Source organism: Taeniopygia guttata, chromosome 1A, assembly GCF_048771995.1.
Source record: "Taeniopygia guttata chromosome 1A, bTaeGut7.mat, whole genome shotgun sequence".
NCBI lineage: Eukaryota > Metazoa > Chordata > Aves > Passeriformes > Estrildidae > Taeniopygia > Taeniopygia guttata.
In genome coordinates this window covers 46284457-46304140 of record NC_133025.1, presented here as the reverse complement: position 1 = coordinate 46304140, position 19684 = coordinate 46284457, and the positions used below count along the sequence as shown (strand labels likewise).

General features: G+C 44.8%; 1 protein-coding gene across 2 annotated transcripts; it reads right to left on the bottom strand.

The window, feature by feature from the left end:
* Window positions 1–1157: 1157 nt before the first annotated feature.
* WDR91 (WD repeat domain 91) lies at window positions 1158–19622 on the bottom strand. Of its 2 annotated transcripts, XM_072923286.1 has the most exons (15): window positions 19437–19622; window positions 17565–17744; window positions 16363–16569; window positions 15453–15536; window positions 13177–13301; window positions 11272–11449; window positions 10836–10994; window positions 8589–8788; window positions 7991–8141; window positions 6431–6525; window positions 5968–6136; window positions 5157–5265; window positions 3602–3714; window positions 2670–2867; window positions 1158–1800 (listed from the first exon to the last, which is right to left on the bottom strand). In XM_072923286.1, the coding sequence occupies exons 1-15, from the start codon at window positions 19557–19559 to the stop codon at window positions 1636–1638; spliced, it is 2256 nt and encodes a 751-aa protein (XP_072779387.1). In that variant the 5' UTR covers window positions 19560–19622; the 3' UTR covers window positions 1158–1635. The 2 variants fall into 2 exon arrangements, with proteins under 2 accessions (XP_072779387.1, XP_072779388.1); XM_072923287.1 differs by lacking the exons at window positions 13177–13301; window positions 15453–15536; window positions 16363–16569; window positions 17565–17744; window positions 19437–19622 and adding an exon at window positions 12507–12570.
* Between the last annotated feature and the right edge of the window lie 62 nt (window positions 19623–19684).

Sequence of the window (19684 nt, the reverse complement as noted above, 5' to 3'; positions counted from 1 at the left end):
TCATGAATGGCTCTTCATTGTCCAGCAGGGTGTATGCTCTGCCAAGGAACAACAGTACCACAAACTCCCAACACAGGCCATGGACATAAGCAGCAGAAAGCTCCATGGCAAGGTGTAAGCAGATGGAATGTATCTGCTTAGTCCATTCAAAGACTATGCAATACCTGAGCACAGCACTTGCCCTGATGTCGGGGGGCTTAGAGGGAGAGTCAACTTGAGTGACAGAGAGCCCTATACAGGGCCAGACTGATCTTGGCCTCCCTCCCCCTATCCACCATCAGGTAGCTGATAAGCATTATGTAGCTTCTGAACTCCAACACAAGTATTTCAAAGTCTGACTCAGGACTTCTGCTCTGGTTGGTAGCAGATACCTTTGGCAAGGTAACATAATACATCCAAGCAAATGCAGTTATTTTTGGTCCTGGATGTCTGGTTCACCCTGGTGTAGAGTTGTGTTTGCACTGTATATCCCCTCATGGTGTGTCCCTCCATACCCCCTTTGTATCTGTTTGGTTCATCCCAGCTTTCCCATCAGTACCTGCCTCCCCCTGTCTCCTCCCAGGTGATGTGTCCATCACCTGATGACCCTTCCCCTTTGTCCAGACCCTTCTGGCAGGGTCACCAGGTAACTGGACCCTGGCTGGGACTCCTCCCCCACCCCCTCCTCAGTGGTCACTCTGAGGCCGTGCCCCCAGAGAACCACTCCCATGTCCTTCCCCCTTTGGCTGCTCGGGTTTCGCCCCCCCTATATCTGGCTGCTCTGGGCGGGGACCTCCCACTCTTGCTCTGGATGCCCTTTGAGGTCAGATGTGGCTTGGGATCTCTCCAGGCCCTCATTAAACTTTGGAACTAATCCTGAGAGAGAGCGCCTCTTTCCTGTGCTTGTGGGACCAGCTCGTCTTTGAACTTCTCCAGGCCCCCCAATCCAAAGAGAAGTTCCTTCCCTCTGCCTGACTTGCCCCACTGCCCAGCTGGCTGGGTCCACAGGGGACCTGTTCCTGTGGATTCGAGGGGGAGACGCAGCACCCTGGTACGCAGCTTTGGTGCTGGAAGCACCTGCTGAAAACACAAGGGCTTTTTTGCATGCAGAAGACTTGGCACATCACTGCCCTCACCACCCTCGATGTTTTGCAGCAACTGATGAACAAAGCATAGAGTTCAAATGCAAGGGAATATTTTCTTTTTACGGAAAAAAAAAAAAAAAACAAATTAACAAAACTGTAACAACAAATGTTATACCCAAAGAATACTCTGGTTTCTCATCAGCCTTTCCAGTTTGAGTCATCTTATTGTCATGCACTGTGCTGCCTCATGCTTGCTTCCTCCAGCCTCACCTTCTTCTGCAGAACCCTGACATGACCACAGCCTTTTAGCCATGTGCTATACTCAAGACTCCCTAACAGAGGGAAGTCCAGCTGCCACAATGGATTAGTGGAGACTTATTTTTCAGTGCTACCACTGACCCAGTCCCATACTGGTATTCTGTTGCACAGCGGTTTGGCAAATGTATTTATCAAGAGGCAAAAGCTACAATGAGAAGAGGGACTTTGCCTTCTCTCCCATGCAGTTTGTTCCTGTGAGTTAACACTGGTCTTGTCAGGTCTATTGCTCCTTCCCCCTTCAGTACTGTCCAGGTTAAGACTTTTGAGCCAGTAAGGTTGTTAATTTAATTTTCCCATCCATAGAAGCAGTGAGGCAGGTCCCGCAGTCCATGGCTGTGCTCCAATCCACTGTGACAACAGGAGCTCGGTGTCCTCCCAGGGAAAGGCAGCTCTCCAGAACCTTTTCCTCACCATTTAACTAAAAAGAAGGAAAGCGTAAGATTTTAAGGAGGTAAGTTTCTGCAGTGGGGGCAATACACCCGACAAGACAGGCCAAAGCCTGATAGAGACTCTGTATCTCTTATCTCTAAGAACGTGCATAAGTAAGCAGAAAATCAGAGAGATACTGAGATGTGTGTAGCACACACATGAAAGGAAGCTTCCAGTCTCACTACAGAAGCACATGTTCTCAAGCAGCTCAACTTTTGACATCAACTGAACTGCAGTAATTGAACAAGGCAGGCTAAGAGCATACACTGATGAGAAGCACATAAGCCTAAGTTATAGCTTATGTTCAAGTGCTCTGAGTGCCCCAGATGCAAAGTAAAAATTCCATCTAATCTGCCTTGCAAGAGCATGGGCATGTGATCAGTAACACTTGTTACTGAAGCACAGAAATTTGGGCACTCAGAACCATTCAGCCTTATTCTTCATTTAATTTCAGCACACAATAAGGGAAGAGGATCAGGCTGGGTCTAACACAGAATCAGCAGGCACACAAGGCAGATTGAACATGAGCACCAGTCAACAGTTATACATTTTGCATTGAACTGGCATGCAGCCATATATTAAAACAGTAATTAAAACTTTGTCCTAGTCACTTGGACACTAAAAAGCTAAGCTTTAAAAAGGAGCACAAATACTTCAGCTACATACATAGGACCCAAACACTTGCTGTACACTAGACACTGCTAAAATGCACACTGTGTGAAACTGAGCAGCAGCTTTGACAGAGCAAGGATGGATATGTACTGCTTAAGTACTTCCACGGGCTGCTGCTGTACACTTGTAATTAACAGAAGCTTGTATGGATACTTAAAGGTACTCCCCATCACTTCTCAGACTTACCTTAAAAATTACTCCCCCAGTAGAAGAACATGTCAACATGTAATTGCCCTCAGAGTCAAAAGCAAAAAGCCGTCCTCGTGGGAATTGGACTTGCTTGTAGCCACTGTACCCGGACAGAATAAAAGGACCTGTAGCTTCCCTGGGAAGGTCATACTCAGACACCTTCAAGCCACTTTTATGGATATTCCACTGAATAAACTAGAATGAGAAAAACAGATTACAAAAGCCTGTAATTAAATTAACTGGGATGCAAGTGGACTTGCCTTTTTTTGCTTTTAAGCAAAATAGTGATATTCCTCACAAACAGAAGATGGCATTTTGACATCTATATCTAAGTGGATGTATTAATAAAACACAGGCTGCAAAGGCTGTAAGAGTGCCTTCTATCCAGGTAAAGATATACTCTGCCTTCCTCAAGCACTCCTGCCTTTGTATCCTTCCACACTGCATGCAGTACTCTGGTGAAAATTTGCTTTCTCAGCCAAGGTCCCTCCCTGAGTCACACCTCTACCACTGAAGACTGAAGAACTGCAGAAATCAAAGTGTGTATTATAAACAACAGGGAGCTGCTGATGAGATTTATGCAAAGTGGTCAAGGATATGCTTTCCTGTGCATCCCAGATCTCAAATGTGGTGATCTCAGGGGCAGAGAAAGGTCATCCCCACATGAACTATGTAGGAAAGGGATGTCATCAACAGCATGATTTGCACACAAGGTCAAAGATAGCTCCAACTATTAATACATATTAAACTATTAATACTCTCTGCAGATTGCATGGAGCAGGGTAGTACTGCACACCTAAGACTGCAGTTAGCAGCCCACATTTCATCCAGAATCTGAGTGTATTTTTACAATTGTCCCCACCATATGGAGAAGACTCCAGAAGTGACCTCCCTGCCAGCTGACCAGTAGGAGGTCATCCATAGCCTACCTTGCCATCCTCGCCTATGCTGTAGACCGTGTTCTCATCATAGCTGAACTCGACGGAGTAGACCTCCCCATCATGTGCCTTCCAGCTCATGGCGCACTCATGCTGCTGCATATCTGAGGGGAGAACCAGTACTGAGCACTTCTCGTACTCACACAGAGTTGAGGTGACAAGAGGGAGGCCTTTTATGTTCCTGAGGTCTCTGTGCCAGCCCTCCAAACCACCTGGAGGAGCCCAATCCAGTTCCAGCACCCTGTGCCTATACTCCTGCTCTCACTTTGGCCACAAAAATCATTGTCTATAATTACTCAACTTTACAGGACTGCTCACACACTGTCAACTGCAGGCATTCTGCATCCAAGCACCACTGGCACTCCTCCTCCCCTTGTTACCCTGCCCGTCCTCCCAGCTGCTGACAGCTCTGTCGTCCCAAAGACCTGGGACTGCAGCCTCCACCTGTGCCAGAAGCAGATTCCCCATTCAAAGGTAGGAAGCCTGAACTGCCTTTATTGCAAAAACAGGCTGAAGAGAATAAAAACCTGAGAAACACAAATTGCTCGCAAAAGGAGGACTGATGTGAAGCCCTTGCATTTAAATGGAAGGTCTCACATAAATTGCTTTCCTCATGACTCAGCCTCTAGTGGTACTGCTATCTGGCACAGCACAAGACCACATGGCTTAAGGGCAAATTCACTCTCTTCTTCAGCAGGAAAGAAACAACAAATCCAACAGCACTACCAGGGTCTCCAGCCAACGTCCTTCAGAAAAAGTCTATGTCAATTCACTTCTGAGAGCTTGTGTGGAGACAATAGCTTTGACCTTGGTCTCCAAGCATATCCTATAGCTGCCACCCTGCTACGGGCAGCCAGCTGAGAACTAGGCACCATCTCACTACTCAGTTTCACAGAAACATTTAACTTATAAAAGACCTCCAAAATAATCAAGCCCAACTGTTACTTTAACACCGTCAACTGCACCACAAAGCTATACTCTTAAGTGCCACATCTCTAACATCTTTTAAATGCTTCCAGGGATGGTGACTCCAGCACTTTCCCTGGGCAGCCTGCTCCAGTGCTTGACAATCCCTTTGGTGACAGAAGTTTTCCTAATATCCAGTCTAAACTTCCCTTGATGTTGCTTGAGACTGTTTCCTCCTGTCTGATCCCTTGTTACCTGGGAGAAGAGACTGACCCCCACCTGACTACAGACTCCTTTCAGGTAGTTGTAGAAAGCAGTACGGTGTCCCCTCAGTCTCCTTTTCCCTAAGCTAAAGAACCCCAGCTCCTGCAGCCACTCCTCATGTGCTCCAGACCCTTTACCAGCTTTGGTTTTGTTCTCTGGACATGCTCCAGCCCCACAACCTCTTTCATGTAGTGAGGGGCCCAAAACCCAACATGCTGTTTGAGGTGCAACCTCAGCAGTGCCAGGTGCAGGGGGACAATCCCTCCCCTCATCCTGCTGACCACACTATTTGTGATACAAGCCCAGATGCCAGTCTTGGCCACCTGGCCTCACAGCTGGCTATCAACCAACACCCCCAGGTCCCCTTCCACTGTACCAAAGAGACGAACAATCCCATCTGCAGCCCCGGTGACCAGAAGGTTGCCATTGTGGTTGAAGGCTGTGCAGTTAATAGCAATGGGCTCAGGCTCCAGGGAGAACTGCAGCTGGAAGGGAAAATCTGCATTAATGCTGAGAAATGGAGCTGGGGATGCTGAAGAGCTGAACTCCAGGGGAAGAAAGGAAGAAAGAAAGATGGTATTTAGTAAGAAGAACTCTGGTATGGAGCCCTAAACCTCTAATGACTACAGACTTCAAGGTCTGGCAGCAGCATTTTACTGTGACACTAAACCAGCAATTCACCTCAGCCAAGACACAGCTTTCTTGGCCATGGCCTCAAGGTTGCAAAACCAGCTTCTGGCAGGCATTAGCTTGAGTATGTTGCTTTCTCCTACATGTCAGGGACAGCACTTCACTTAAAAACAGGGAAGGCAAGGGAAACAGCAGCAACAAAAACCCTTCAATACAGCTCAGCTGGAGAAAGCCTCAGCAAAGCATCATTCAATCTACTTGGTATATTTCCAGTCACAAACTGTGCAGCCAGGATAGAAACAAGGCCATGGACTATTCTGAAGAATTCCTCAGAAAAATCCCAATGCACCAATAAAACAAAAAAACTTCACCCAATCCAGCAGCTACTTACATTATTTATTTTTATCCTGAATGTGACAGAGGGGAAAGGAGGAAGGAGGAAAAAGAAGGGTGTTGAAAAGAAAGTCAGCATAATTTAGAAAGAGGGCTCCTAGACATTGAAACAGAAGACACTCATTCTCAGCAAGACTGAGAAAGGAAAGATACCCAGCAAGTACCTGCTGTTTCATCGTCTTAGTGTCCCACAGTAGCAGCTTCCCAGGAACTTGGTTCATGCTTTTGCCCCCAGAGTTGATTACTGAGAAGTCAATATGGGAGACAGGGCTCTGGGCTGCTGCAGAGCAGACGAAGGAGGCACCACTTGGGCTGCAGGCAAGTGAGAGGATCCTGAAACACAGGCATATGGTCTGAATCACCTCTCTCCTGCAGCTTCTAGCAAAACACTCACCCACAAGCTCACCCATTAAGACTCTGCACTGTAAAAGAGGGCAGGATTCATGTGCTTAGGTTTTGAGTGTTTCCCATTTACCTGAACAGTTTTACGCTGCTCAGGCAGAGACTGCCCTCTAGACAGTTCAGTTCTGCAGTTGCAGAAAAGCAGCAGGAACATTGAGATGTTTACTATTAAAACCAACACCATTTATTTATATTTCTATACAAAAATCAGTATTCCAGAGTTACCTGGGCATGTCCTCATCAATGCTGATTTCACAGAGATTCTTCTTTGCTTCAGTGTCATAAAGACGAACTGTCCCAACCCCACTGCCAAGCAATAGCTTGAAACCAGCAAGGAAGTAGATGGAAAGAGTGTGAGTGAGCAGTATGATGCTGGCCAACAAGCACCAAGACTTAGTAATTTTTTGTCTATTTATGCATTCAGACTAAATATTACTCCATTAAGTACATCCTTACTATCAATCACACTGACTAGGACTACCCCAAAGCCACAGAAGTCAGAGTAAAAGCCCTGCTTCCCAGTGAGAAAAAGATCTAATAGGCACCAAGGTGGCATAAACACCACTTTCTAGATCATGGCTCAACCACAGGATGCAAAACATGTATGGAGTCTCAATATCTAGGGGTCCAAGGAAAGAGAAGCTTAAGATTGTTAACTGTGTGCTTAAGAGAAAATCAAGTGGAATCCAACTCCTTTCATCCATGGGAGGATGAAATCATCCAGAAGAGCTCACACATGCTTTATCAGTGGTGTTACAATTTCAATTAAAATTTAAGTAATGAAGAGATGCATTATAAAAGAAAATTGAGCAAGCCAGATCGTTGTCACTTCAGTGCCTAATTTGCTGGTGAATCCTATATGTATTTCAGAATGCAGAATCTTTCTGTTAGTAAGAAGGAAATTAATTCCACAAAGCAGAAGAAACATCATCACAACAAACAAAGAGCAGCAACTGCATTGACAACTTGCTGTCTAAAAGCCAAAGAAGAGACAAGCTGTAGCACAAGCTCTTCACAGGTGGCATTTTAGGGTTAGGAAGTCACATATTGTCAGTGACAAAATGCAAAAAGTACCACATCATTTGCAAGCCAGCCTTTTCATACAGCCCTCTATCTACTAAGGGAGGGCATGAAACACAAGAAACAGCTCAAGGACTCAAAGGAATGCAAGGCTTCTCTCTAGTAACAGAACTAGAGAAAAAGGTATATAGGAAACATTTAATCTTCCATGTTATTTAAACAAGCTCCAAGCTCCTTATGCACTCACAAACCCTCAGCTCTTAAGACACCAGTCTAGAACTGGCCATAGAGCTTTTATCACACCTTTTTATGCACAAGTAAAATGCCACCCCCAAAACTCTGTTTCCCCTTCTCTGCTGCTGGCTCAGGGTATGAGTAAAGGTCCACATCTCTCTGCTGCAGACTTCCCAAAAGCTGTTGTGTTCAGTTGCCTCTGCCTGTCTTTACAAGTTGCTGTGTGATCTGTGTGAAGACAGGCATTTCTCGCAAAGGCACTACTTCTATCCTGCAGCTGTACCCACACTGCACTTTAGAACTTCTGTTTCAGGGCAAGCAGTGGTGAACTCCTTGCTCAATACAAAGCATACACTCCCCACTCCAGTTCTTTTTGGACCCTAGAGGCTTTGGTTCCCTGTGTCCCCCTAGAAGTGGAAGCTAACTGCTGCCCCAATCTTATCCACAGTGCAGCTGTCTAGAAGTGAACGTGCAACACGTAGCAACATGGCCCCAAACCATCTGCTGTGCTTCCACACACAGACTACTCACCAGCCGATCACGCTTGGTGGCCCATTCCAGGGACAGCAATGGAGATTTGGAAATGGATGAAGCTTTCGTTTGCATTATGGGGTTAAAAGACCAGACTTTGATGACCCCATCCACATCCAAGCTGGCCACCCTCCGTCCAGAACAATCAACCCTGTGGGTAGAATGAAACTTATGGGATATTTTTCTCCCTCAAATTCTTAGATGTAACCTACTAATCCTTCCTTTCCTGGCCACACACCAGTTCCTTCTGCAGGAATTAGAGCTTCTTTGCACTACTTCCTGCTCACTTCACAGTAACTGGCACAACATAAGCTCCAGACATAAAGCATAATGCCCTTAAGCAATATCTGCTTTCCAAGGGAGTTTCTTCCTGGCTAGCATTGCCCAATCACAAATATCTCTGTCCAAAAATCTCTGTCCTTTTTCACATGTAGCACAAGCTACATGCTATTTTCAGTCACACCAACTTGACTGCCCAGCAACTGAGAGTACATGTCCAGCGTGCTGGACAGAACAGAGGCTGGGAGAAAGAGGCCAGACACAGCTGATCCTTCTGCAGAGGCTTCTAAAAGACAGTCCTCTTCTGCTAGTGCATTACCTGCAGTACATGATGGATGAATGGTGCTCCCCATACTCCTCCTGGCTCAGGACAATGAAAGGCTGTTCCTGCCGAACTCCCACAGCCTCTGCACTGCTACCAGGTATTTTGTTTGAAGTCTCCGTTTGCTCAGCGTGCAGCTCTGAGCATGGTTCTGCCTCAGTTATGCTAGTATCTGTTTTCTTCTCAGCACTTTGGCCCTGAAGGAAGAAATCCTGTATGAAATACAAGGAAGCAGCTCCATATCAAGCTCCTCAGCTACCCCAGCCTGCTGGGAGAAAAAAAAAAAAAAAAAAGAAGCTGCAATAAAACAGGAGCATTGTCAGCCCAACACTCCTTCTGCCAGGGACCTTTCTGAGTAGAAGGCTCGTGCATTGCACAATTGCACTATTTAATATGACCTCCTTAGTTGCCGAGTCCCTTCTATGCCCCTCCATGTGCCCAGCTATATACTTTCCTGTAAGAATTAGAACTGCAACATTTCTAGCATACCTCAGCCAATATCAGAGGCCCATTTACATGCCATTAGAGCACAGATTCACGAGAAAGTCAACATATTTTAAGGAATTCTTGCATTCAGAAATATAAGTTAAGTCTGTACAATACGCAGTTCACCAAACCTGCACAAAAACTTGGCTCTCAAGCCCCAGTGGATGGATTATCTTCATCTGCCAGAGATTTAGATTGTGCTCACTGGAGCTACCACTGCAGCCAACTGACTGATGACAACAGTAGAGCTGGCACATGAGTCCAAAAGATTAAAACCCAATTTGACAGGGCAGACAGAACAAATGGAGTTTTAGGAAGTGACAGTACCTGGATGAGACAAGATCTGCACTGCAGAAATATTTGGAAGCAGCTTAGTCTTCGCTTGCTACCAGAAGTTGAACAAAAAGCAGATACAGCACATAAGGTGGTAAACTATCTGCTAGCATTATTTTGATAAACCATCCTCTGAAAGTTAAGTGTCCCCAAAATGCTACTGGTATTGATGGTTATGAGTTCCTGTTAAGTAACACATGCTTGCCTAATTTACAGTAGCGTTTCATCACGACCAATGGATCAAGCAGTGCATAATCAAATCATCTGAAATCACAGAGCTGGAAAAGACTGGGAAAAAATCCAAGAATTATTCTGATAGTTAATGTGGGGAGGCAACAACCAGTGAATGACACTCCTTTGAAAGAAAACAGTGCCACCTTTCAGTTTCCTTTTTGCTTACACACTTTGAGTACAAAGAGAAAGTTAAAAAGCATCAAGCTTCCCCAAGAGCACAAGGACCAATCTTTACACAGCCCAAAAATCACTGGCATAACCTGGAACCTTGTAGAAAAAGGGAAGTGAAAGGAAACTTATTGGGAAACCAGGCTTTGCAATTTTCCATCCAATGCTGAAAGTGTTTTAGATGAACCATGAATACAAAAGTTCTCTCAAGGCCTTGAATGCTGAGTGAGAGAGTAACATCTCTTTAACCAGCACTCCCACACACACAACAGCCACACACTGGCCAATAGGCAACAGTCCCTCAGCGCTGTCTCTCCACAAGGCAGAATGTCTCATACAGATAAAATAACAAGGGCTGAGATGCTGTCTGTGCTCTGTATTTTTTGACAACATGGCTGCTGAAAGCCAGACAACACACAGGTGAACAGAAGCAGTGTGCTGACCTTCACTAGTTAAAATCCAGGACACAGTTTTATCATTTCATTAGATTTTAAAGCAGGGCACACTCCCAGGCAAAATTGCAACAATAGTACAAAAAAACTCCAAATAGCAAATGTTGCTAGGAAAGCAAGTTCCCTTCCCATCCAGGAAAATTTTATATTAATTTTCATTGTCCCACACAGAGCTTGTATAAATCAAGCATAAGAACCTACAGGAAGAGAACTTACTTTGGCTGGATGAGTGAACAAAATTCATTACCACTGAGGAACGGGGATTTTAACAAGGTATTTGAACACAACCATTGAAAGTGAATGAAATCTTAATGAAGCCTCAGAACCAGGCTGTTGAAAAACATGGAGAAAAGAGGCAATTCTTCATCCAGCTGAAATGCCAATACTGATTAACTTCAGGGACACAGAAATAAACCAAGAGCAGAAGGAGTTGATTAATTACAGACATTAACCTTTGATACAGTTATTTCTGACTAGCAATTCCGAAGATTAAAGGAAACACACGTTTTACCACTTAGTTTTACAGAAATACAAGCCTTCTGCCTCCCAGCTCTGCAGGGCTGACCAGTACCTGGAAGGTCCCTTTGGACAACAGTTCCTTCCTTTCTTTCCCATGCTCTTGCAAGCGCTTCTGCCGCTGCTGCAGGGAACTGGACTCGCCTGCCACTAAACCACTGAAGTGGCTCTTCCCATCCTTGCAGCTCACTGTTCCTTCTTTTCCTTTGGCACTCTGGAAAGCAGAGAAGTGATTGGGCAAAGTTATGCTTCTAGTAGGCTGCAGAACAAAGAGCAAAAAGAAGCAGCAAAGCAACCAAGCACCTGCAAGAGCTCCACATATTGATAAGCTCTTAGATAACAAAAGCTGTTCTTGTGCTCCATTAAGGCTCAGCATACATTTGCAAGGCAGGAAAGGACATTTAATTTTTCAGGTGGAAGCAAAAGCTTGGAGCAGCGTCATGCTGCAAGTTAACTCCTTGGAGACTGAGCAACTTTCAGTTGAGAATTACCTGGTGATTTGTTGGTTCTTTCTTCCCTAGCAGCATACTGCCAGTCTGCATTGGAGAAGCTCCACTTGAATGGGTTGGTCTGGAAGGGCCCTTTTTACTCTGGGAGAGAAAAGAGGACAGAAAGCCTCCCCGGGACTGAAGAGAATGTGCTGTACTTCTCTGATTGCAGGTCATATCACTAATGAAAAAAACAAAACACCACCAAATAAGAGTATGAAAGTGTAGTGAGGCAACCTGCCCAAAGACCACCCAGCTGAGTGAGGTGGCAGCTGTTTGAACCACTGGAACACAGATGTTCATTTCCAAGCCAGTGCACCACTGTGCACTAAAAACCTATTTGAAAATATCCCGTTAGTGCCTGGAGCAGGTCATTACAGTTACTGTAACCAAAAGCTCACTTCACAGAGATGCCACTGAGACAGCGAGCTCAAACTGTTGCTAAATCCCCTGTAGAGCCACCTAAAACTCCTTCCACTCCATCTGGCTTGTTTAAAAAGACCCTAAGGGAAAGACAGGGGAATTCAGATTTCTGTAGAATTTATTCAGATAGGATTCCCAATTCAAAGCATAAACCAGACCTACTTTGAAAGACATTCAGCATCCAATATTTCACTGAACACCCTTTGATAAACAGCAAGTTATGTTCAACAATTTTATGGCACAAGCCTTCAATATCCCAGAATCCAGACTCATAGAAAATAAGAGAGCTACAGCCCATTTCTATGATTATAAACACCTCCCTTCTCAGTCCACAATGCCAAGAGCAGCAGCTGCTTCCCAGAACATAACTGTCTGACCTCACTCTGCTACAGCTTCCTCTGAGAGCAGAGTGGCAGCAAGGGCAAGGGGAACACAATAATCTTCACTGTCTCTATCCACTCTTCAAGGATGGAACTATTCTACCAAAGCTGGGCTTTGGGTTAAGCAGAGAACCGAAAATAAGCAACTGGTCCCCAGACTAAGAGATAAGCTGCACATGCAAGAAATGCCACGTCTTAGGCAAGTTTTTCTAATTCAAATGGACAAAAATAAATTACCCCATCCCTCATGTCACACTCCTCCATACACACATATAGCATTAGGGCTTCCCACAAAGTTAAAAAAAACATATCACAAACTAAACTCTGTAGCCTGTACTGTGCAAAGACTGCAGAGCTGTCACCAAGATAGTTCAATAAACACTTAAGTCTATTTAATCAGACAAATTTTAGATTAAAACATTTTGTGTGTAGTACCTGCTACAACTTCTATCTGTCACTGGCAACAGGATACTTTAATCAATCCTATTCCTGTCCTGTACTGGGGTAAAAAAAATAACAGTTAAAAGAAGCTGTATCACTGTGTATGCTGCCTAATTTCCAGAGATAGGCACAAAACAGATGCAGCCATTAAACACACTTTTAACTGAAGCAAGTTCATGGGGAAATCTGTGCATAACTGAGCCTCACAGAAGAGAAGCTCTTTTTCCCTTTGCAAAAGCAAGAAAATATCCCTGCGTAACAAGAATCCCTTTGGGTCATACAGTTACAGTATCTACAAAACAACACGGGGCATTCACCTATGGCACTGCTCAAGAGCCAATCCACTTCATTTGAACAATACTGCAGGTATTGCACTGCTACCAGTGCCCTAGATGCCAGAACATCTTGGTGCAATGCTGATAGCAGAGCAGAATCACTTCCATGTGTGCTTGGGCTCTCACTGGTTTGCAAGAACCTCCCAAAAGATGGGAGGGACACCTGTAATGAATGCCATTACACCTACTTAGGTCATCATAATTTCAGCCTGGATGTCTTTCTGCATTGAATCCCAGGGCAGGAGACATGGAAATGACCCTCCAGGAATCTCCCTGACCCAACAAAAGCAGCAGAGCCTGTCCCCAGCTCTTCTCCTGCAGGCACTCACAGCTCAGAGTCCCCTAGTCGATCCATGTTGGCCACATACGCAGGCAACTTGTGATGCATAACTGTTTGTTCCACCTCCAGTTCCTCTTTCTTCATGCGGGAGGATTCAGCCTGCAGAGCAAACAGCTACAACAGGAGAAAAGAGCCAAGTAAGCACAGGGTCACTGAAATCCACCTCCTTCCCACTCACTGAAGTTGTTTACTCCTTTTATTTCAACAGCTCCAGAAGGGCAGGCAAGGAAAAAAGTTGCTCTGACCGGCTGAACACCACATTAGTCCAAATAGTCAAAACAATCAGTACTTCAAGCACATGAAACTGAAGCCTACTTAAAACCCTTCATCCCTCTCCTCGGGCTGGCTGTGGGGACATTAGTGGTGCCGGGAAACAAGAGCTGGGCAGGGCAGAGCTCGCCAGTCCCTCTCCGTGCAGGCAGTTTGAGGCCAGGGCAATGCAGGCACGGAGCCTAGAAGGTAATCTTCTTCCCACGGCTAAGGGCTTGCTGAACTGGCAGGGTGCAACAAGGTCAGTGAAACCAGGTCACCCTGAAATCCATCCACCCTCTGCAACTCCTTCCTAAGCATGATAGTGAGATTTATCCCCACATTATGGAGAAAGAAAACCATCTCTTTTTCCCTTTAGTAGAGAGGAACCTCAGGATGCAGCTTTCTGGAACATATGTGGTTTATGCCTGTGACTCTTACACAGAGTTCCTCAGGTTTTTCTGTTTCTGTACATTTGTTTTTCAGATTTTTTTTTTTTTAACACAATATTTAAGGAAAGAAAATACAGGAAGAAAAATTAGCTTTAGAAATATAGCTTGCTATTTATGTATTTGCATTGTTTCAGCAGCATAAAACAGAATCACTACTTAATTTCAGCTAGCATAAAATCCTATATTTATTGACATCATTTTTTAAAACCTGTATTCTAGAGGTAGCTGGTTCCCCCTCTGACCTGAGGAGTTGACTAAAAGTGAAAGTCTAGTTTTACTTCTGTCGATGTGCCAGAAAACTTTTCTTCGGACTGCAAATGACATCAGCCAACATGCAAAACACAAACCATAGGTTTAATCTGACTAACTGTAAAGAATACAAAATTTGAGGAAATAAAAGAGCTCTATTGCAAAACATACTTCATCCTCAGACCCTATTCACTGACCATCTTTGCAGAACCCTCCTGTCAATATTTGACTGACCTAACTCCATACAGTACACAGTGACAAATCTTGGACTTTTTCCACAAAAACTGCTTCCTTTTTGAAATCAATTATTCTATTTTACTTCTATTTCTAGGACAGTGTTGAACAGCTATTAAAACAGTACAAACAGGAAACACAACATTCAACAATGTTTTGTAACACAGGAGGTAAAGTACAATCTTTACTGAAGTATTTACACAGAAAGAGCTTTTCTTGGTATGTTTGAGGAAGCGAAATTAAAGTTCTGCTTACATGAATAAACCTTCCTACTTGTATGCGATAATCCACATGTGATCTATAGTTTAGAAAGTTCTTAAACTGCAGACTTCATCAATTTCTCTAACAGAAGTTATACCTGGAAATGACTGACCCGTGTTACACCCTTTCCATAAGTATCTGCTGATGATACTGTCAAACGCAAGACATGGAGCTGGGCAACATTTTGTCTGAACTAATAGACTCTTCTTATGGTTTACTGTAAGATCTAGAGTTGGGAAACAGACATTTACAACATTTCCATTAGTTGGTCTAAATTGCTTTAAGTACACATCAAACATGATGAGGGGGCCATTTCAGAAGTAACAGTTTTTGTCTCTTTGCCAGAATTTACTGTCCATTTCTATTGCTTCTATTTCTCTGTATTTCTGTATCAGCTAACATCTGGAAGTGACTGAATACTATTCACAAAATCAGCCATACTTCCTTCCCAACCCATTCTGTAACTCTAAAACATACATCCTTAACCTGCCACTAGTTTCACCTTGTTTTGACTTTGCAGTGTAACAGAAAATGAGTTTGTATAGTATTCAGTCACCTGTCAGACAGCACAGGGAGGGGAGACAATCACCTCCAGCAGAGGGACAGTAATATCCTAAACACACATTTCACAATATGATCACAACCCTAAGTTTGCTGGAAACAACTGAAGGATAAATCAAAACAAAACAAACTACTAAAAGAATCTTCCTTAAAATAACTGCATCAAACAGAACAGTTACAATGTTCTCGAATGGATGGAATCAATTTTACAAAACTCACATCACACAGTCAGCAGCTAAAGAGTGACCTCAGTTCTGACCTTATGCCGCAACGATTCATTTTCTTCTTGTATGAGACTGGTCCTGAGACATTCAGCTTCAAAGTTCAGTATGACTGGAACTGGTAAGCAATGTTAAAGAAAATCGAGGTGATAACTTGTGTGCACCTGGCTTAATTCTAAATACCGGCCATGTTTCTGTAAAAACAAAGCTGCCCAGTCCATACAATTAGCAAAAAGTATGTGCATGACCAGAAGATAAGTAATAGCTTACTTACTTAAGTTAACTTTTTACTTTACTGCTGCACAAACAATTTCATGTGGACTTTGCAAGGATTTTTATATTATTTCTTTTTAGAGTCAGAAGTGGAGGGCAAGACAGATTCTATTACTGCTTTACTGTACACTGAAGAAACAGTTTAAAATGAGCTGTATTCCAGCTGCTGCATAAGCCTGCCCATCACCAAACATGACAGAACTCTGTAGCATAGGGCTAAAAACTTATTCCTGCCAAAAATCAACTGCTATATTACAATGAGCTGTCACTAGGCAATGTTGTGAACAAAATGTACCCAAAGAAGGATCTAACAGAAGATGCCAGTACAGTTATGGATTATGACCCAAGGTTGTATGACTGTTTTGTACTATGTCAAGCAAAGAGTAAAACTGTTTCAGAACAAGATGTGCACAAGATTTCTAGTGACTAGCATCAGGATGATTCAGCATCAGCAACAACCAAAATTGTTTTGCCCAGGGAATACAACATAACATCAGATAATTGAGCAGTAACTATCCCAACACCCTCTGGTAAACACCAACTTTCTATTAAGTCTTGGCTGTAAAAAATCACCTGAAAGCAGGAAGTTCCATAGTACTATATCCTCGGCATAACTGTTGAAAGTATAACACCAGGGCAAGGGAGATTTAACTATTAGTTGCAAAGAAGGATATGCATGCACTGAAATAAGACGCTCAGGAAGTTGTGCAGAGACACGATGAACGTATCTGCCCACTGGCGTGAGAAATAAGTAGCAAAGGTGGGGTTGGAGTCTGGAGCAGGGAGGAAGGGCAGGACAAACCAATCCTTCCACTCTGCCTGGTTCTGGAGCTCTGAGGCCTGCTTGAGGAAGAACTCCTGCGCCTTGTCATTCCGGCCATTCTGAAACACAGCAAGAAGAATAGGGCTCACACTTCTGTTAATGCCACCAGATTAGGTCTAGGAATATTTGCTTTTTGTTATAAGCACAATAACAACTATTTTCACCACCCTGACACAGCAAGTGGTTAGTTACAGATTCACTAGGAAACAAAAGAATCCCACATACACTAGGAGAAGCTCACAAATGCACTTAATACAACCTTCTTTCCAGTCACCACAATCCTGTTTTAAGGCTGAGACCAACCAAACCAAACACAGTGATTTCAGTTAAACCAGCACAGAGTGCACTGACATGAGGCATGAGCATTCATACACAGGACCAAGGTATAATTGAAATTACTTAATGTCTACAGTACATATAGCTGGAAAAGGTTTTCATCTGACACATTATTCAGACAGGACTGTCACAGCTCAGGATAAACACATGGCAAAACAAACCATGAAAACGCACACTTCTGGAAAGGTGTATTAGATTTTGACTCCTCCACTAACACCCAGATCTTCAGTCAGGGAATGGAACCAAGAAGAATCAAGGGGAGAACATACTCCATTGACTTTTCAGGGTTTGAACAGAAAAAAAATCTGTTTCATTTTAAGCTTATTATTTTCTGTCCTATTCAGAGCAAGCAAAAAGACATTCATTTTCTCTCCCACATTTCCTTGTTCCGGTTTGAACCTTGTGTTCTCTGCCAGTATCTAAGTTAGCTGAGCAGTACTGAGCTAGCAGTACTGTTGTCCTTTCTGAGGGAAACCTGCCTTTATGTGAGTGTGAGTATCTTGCACCCAGCAAACTATGTTCCCCTATTGCCTGAGTTTTCCTATCCTGCAAGCTTGTCATGTGAGTCTGCATCAAACTCCATACTACACTGCTGATCATGACACGTGAACTGCTTGTTCCTAATCCAGCAGGCCTGGCAGAGGCTCACAAAGGTAGCTTATTGCTTTGGTTTCAGAGACCAGGACCTTTATAAAGCAGCCTAAAAACCAAACACTACCTGAATAGCATGGACAAGGTAGTATCGGAATAAGCTGGTTTTCAGCTTGTTCACTGTTGGCCGATACACGTCTTCCAAACGGCTGAAAAGGCGCCGGTCCAGATAACTCCAGTAATCCCGCAGGGCAGCCAGATCGTAACTCTGAACAAACTGCTGCAGCTGGTCCACTATCTTATCCACCTAAAGTGGGCAAAACAGGGAAGACTTCAGTCATGTGAGGGCTCTTGAGGCACAAGACTTTCTGTAACTTAGTGCTGAGAAGCTTTAACTGCGTAAGTAGTACGATACAATCGTTATGCATTAGCTATTTTCTAATCCTGGAAACACTCTGCATTTTGCATTAGCATTCTTCCACTCTGCAGCACTTTGCAAATGAAGGAAAAAGAAATATGACAGAGCATAGCCAAACAGATTTTGACAGACGTATCACATTTTGTTGAACCCAACTGATGAATTTTTTGCAAGTAAGCAAAACTTTCCACCTCCTTTAAAAGTCCATTGATAATAACAAAAAAAAAAATTAATGTGATTAAATGTTTAAAACTCAAGTGCAGCATCTGAAAAAAAAAGTATTATTTTTAGACTAAAAGGAAAACTACCTGCATTTAGCCAAGAGAAAGAGGAAGTCAGTTCTGCTCTATTGCAATTTTTGAAGTAACTTTATCTTTAGTAACATCATCTACTAACAAGGCAAGCATAAAATTTTGCAGAAGGATTTTTTTTTGTCATTATGTCTCTTTGGAAATCATTTCTGCAATATGAATAAGGCAGAATGGTAGTGTGGGAATAGATTTTTTTGTTCAGTGGTTTCTGATGGCCAAGACAGGTATCAGAAAAAGAAAAAACTGCATCCTGTATAAAATTAAAATAAGGTTGTTTAATATGTGGTTTGCTCTTCCCACATCACTTAGTATCTTAGGACATACCCAACTTTTATCTCTGTGGCTTCCTACAGATATAGAAAACTGAAGTTTGTGACCCCAGCAGACCCTTCTTGGACAAAATTCAGATAAAGTCACCAGCAAAGTACTGATGTTTTAAAAAATAAAAGCAACATGCTTTATTAATGATAAAAGTAGTGCTTATATTGCTGGTCAACGAAAAATCTTGATTGTTCAAAGCACTACATTCAGTGCCCAAAACTGTTGCTACAGGAATACAAAGCTCACACAATGGACTGAAACTATATTTTTGAGACTGGCAAATTCTGCGCCAATTTCCACGTGTTAGTCAAGGCAGCTGGTACTCAAGACATACAAACTAAAGAGCGGAGCTGTAAAGCCGCTGCATAAAAATCCCACGACGGAGAAAATATGTAGGCAAAGGAATGTCTTCCTGCCCTCTCGGTCCGCGGCTCTCTTCCGTTCCTCTCGCCCCGAAGCCAGAACCCGCCGGCGGTCACAGGTCGGACGCAGGGTCCTCAGCCGGCCGGGCCGGCCAGCGCCGCGGGGCGGCTGCCGGAGCTGCAGCCCCTGGCTCGGAAGGCAGCCGAGGGGATGGAGCCCCAGTCCTGCGCTGACGGCGCCCTGGAGCCCAGCGGGAGCGGAGCCTTCAAGCGGCCACAGGCCCTCGCCAGAGGCTGCTCGGGCGTCCCTAAGCGGCGGCGGGGCGGGCCGGGCGGCTCCGGGATGTGCGGTCCCGCCCGTGCGGCCGGCCGGGCCCCGGCGCCCAGCCCTGCCCGGCGGGGCCGGGGCGGCCGCTCTAGCGGGGAAGCGCGGAGGCCCCGAGGGCTCCCTCCGCCGCCAGGCCCGCCCCCCTCGCCCAGCCCCGGGAGCGCGAAGAGGCGCCCGCGGCCCGCCCGGGGAGCGCGTCCTCCTCGGGGTGCACCCGCGCCCAGCGCCCCCCGCGAACGGAGACGCAGCCGCCGCTCACCCGGAAACCCTTCTCCCGGTCCGCCTTGATTTCAGCGTCCAGCTGCTTCAGGGCGGCGGTGAAGCCGCGGAAGAGCAGATACTCCCGCACCAGCTCGTCCGTACGCTCCGCCGCCGCCGCCATGGGGGACCCGCGGCGCCGCCGGCTCCGCCCGCCCACGGGCGGGGCGGGGCGGGGAGAGGATGGCCCGGCCCAGCCCAGCCCAGCGGGACTACAATTCCCAAGGTGCCTTGCCCGCCTGCCTCTTC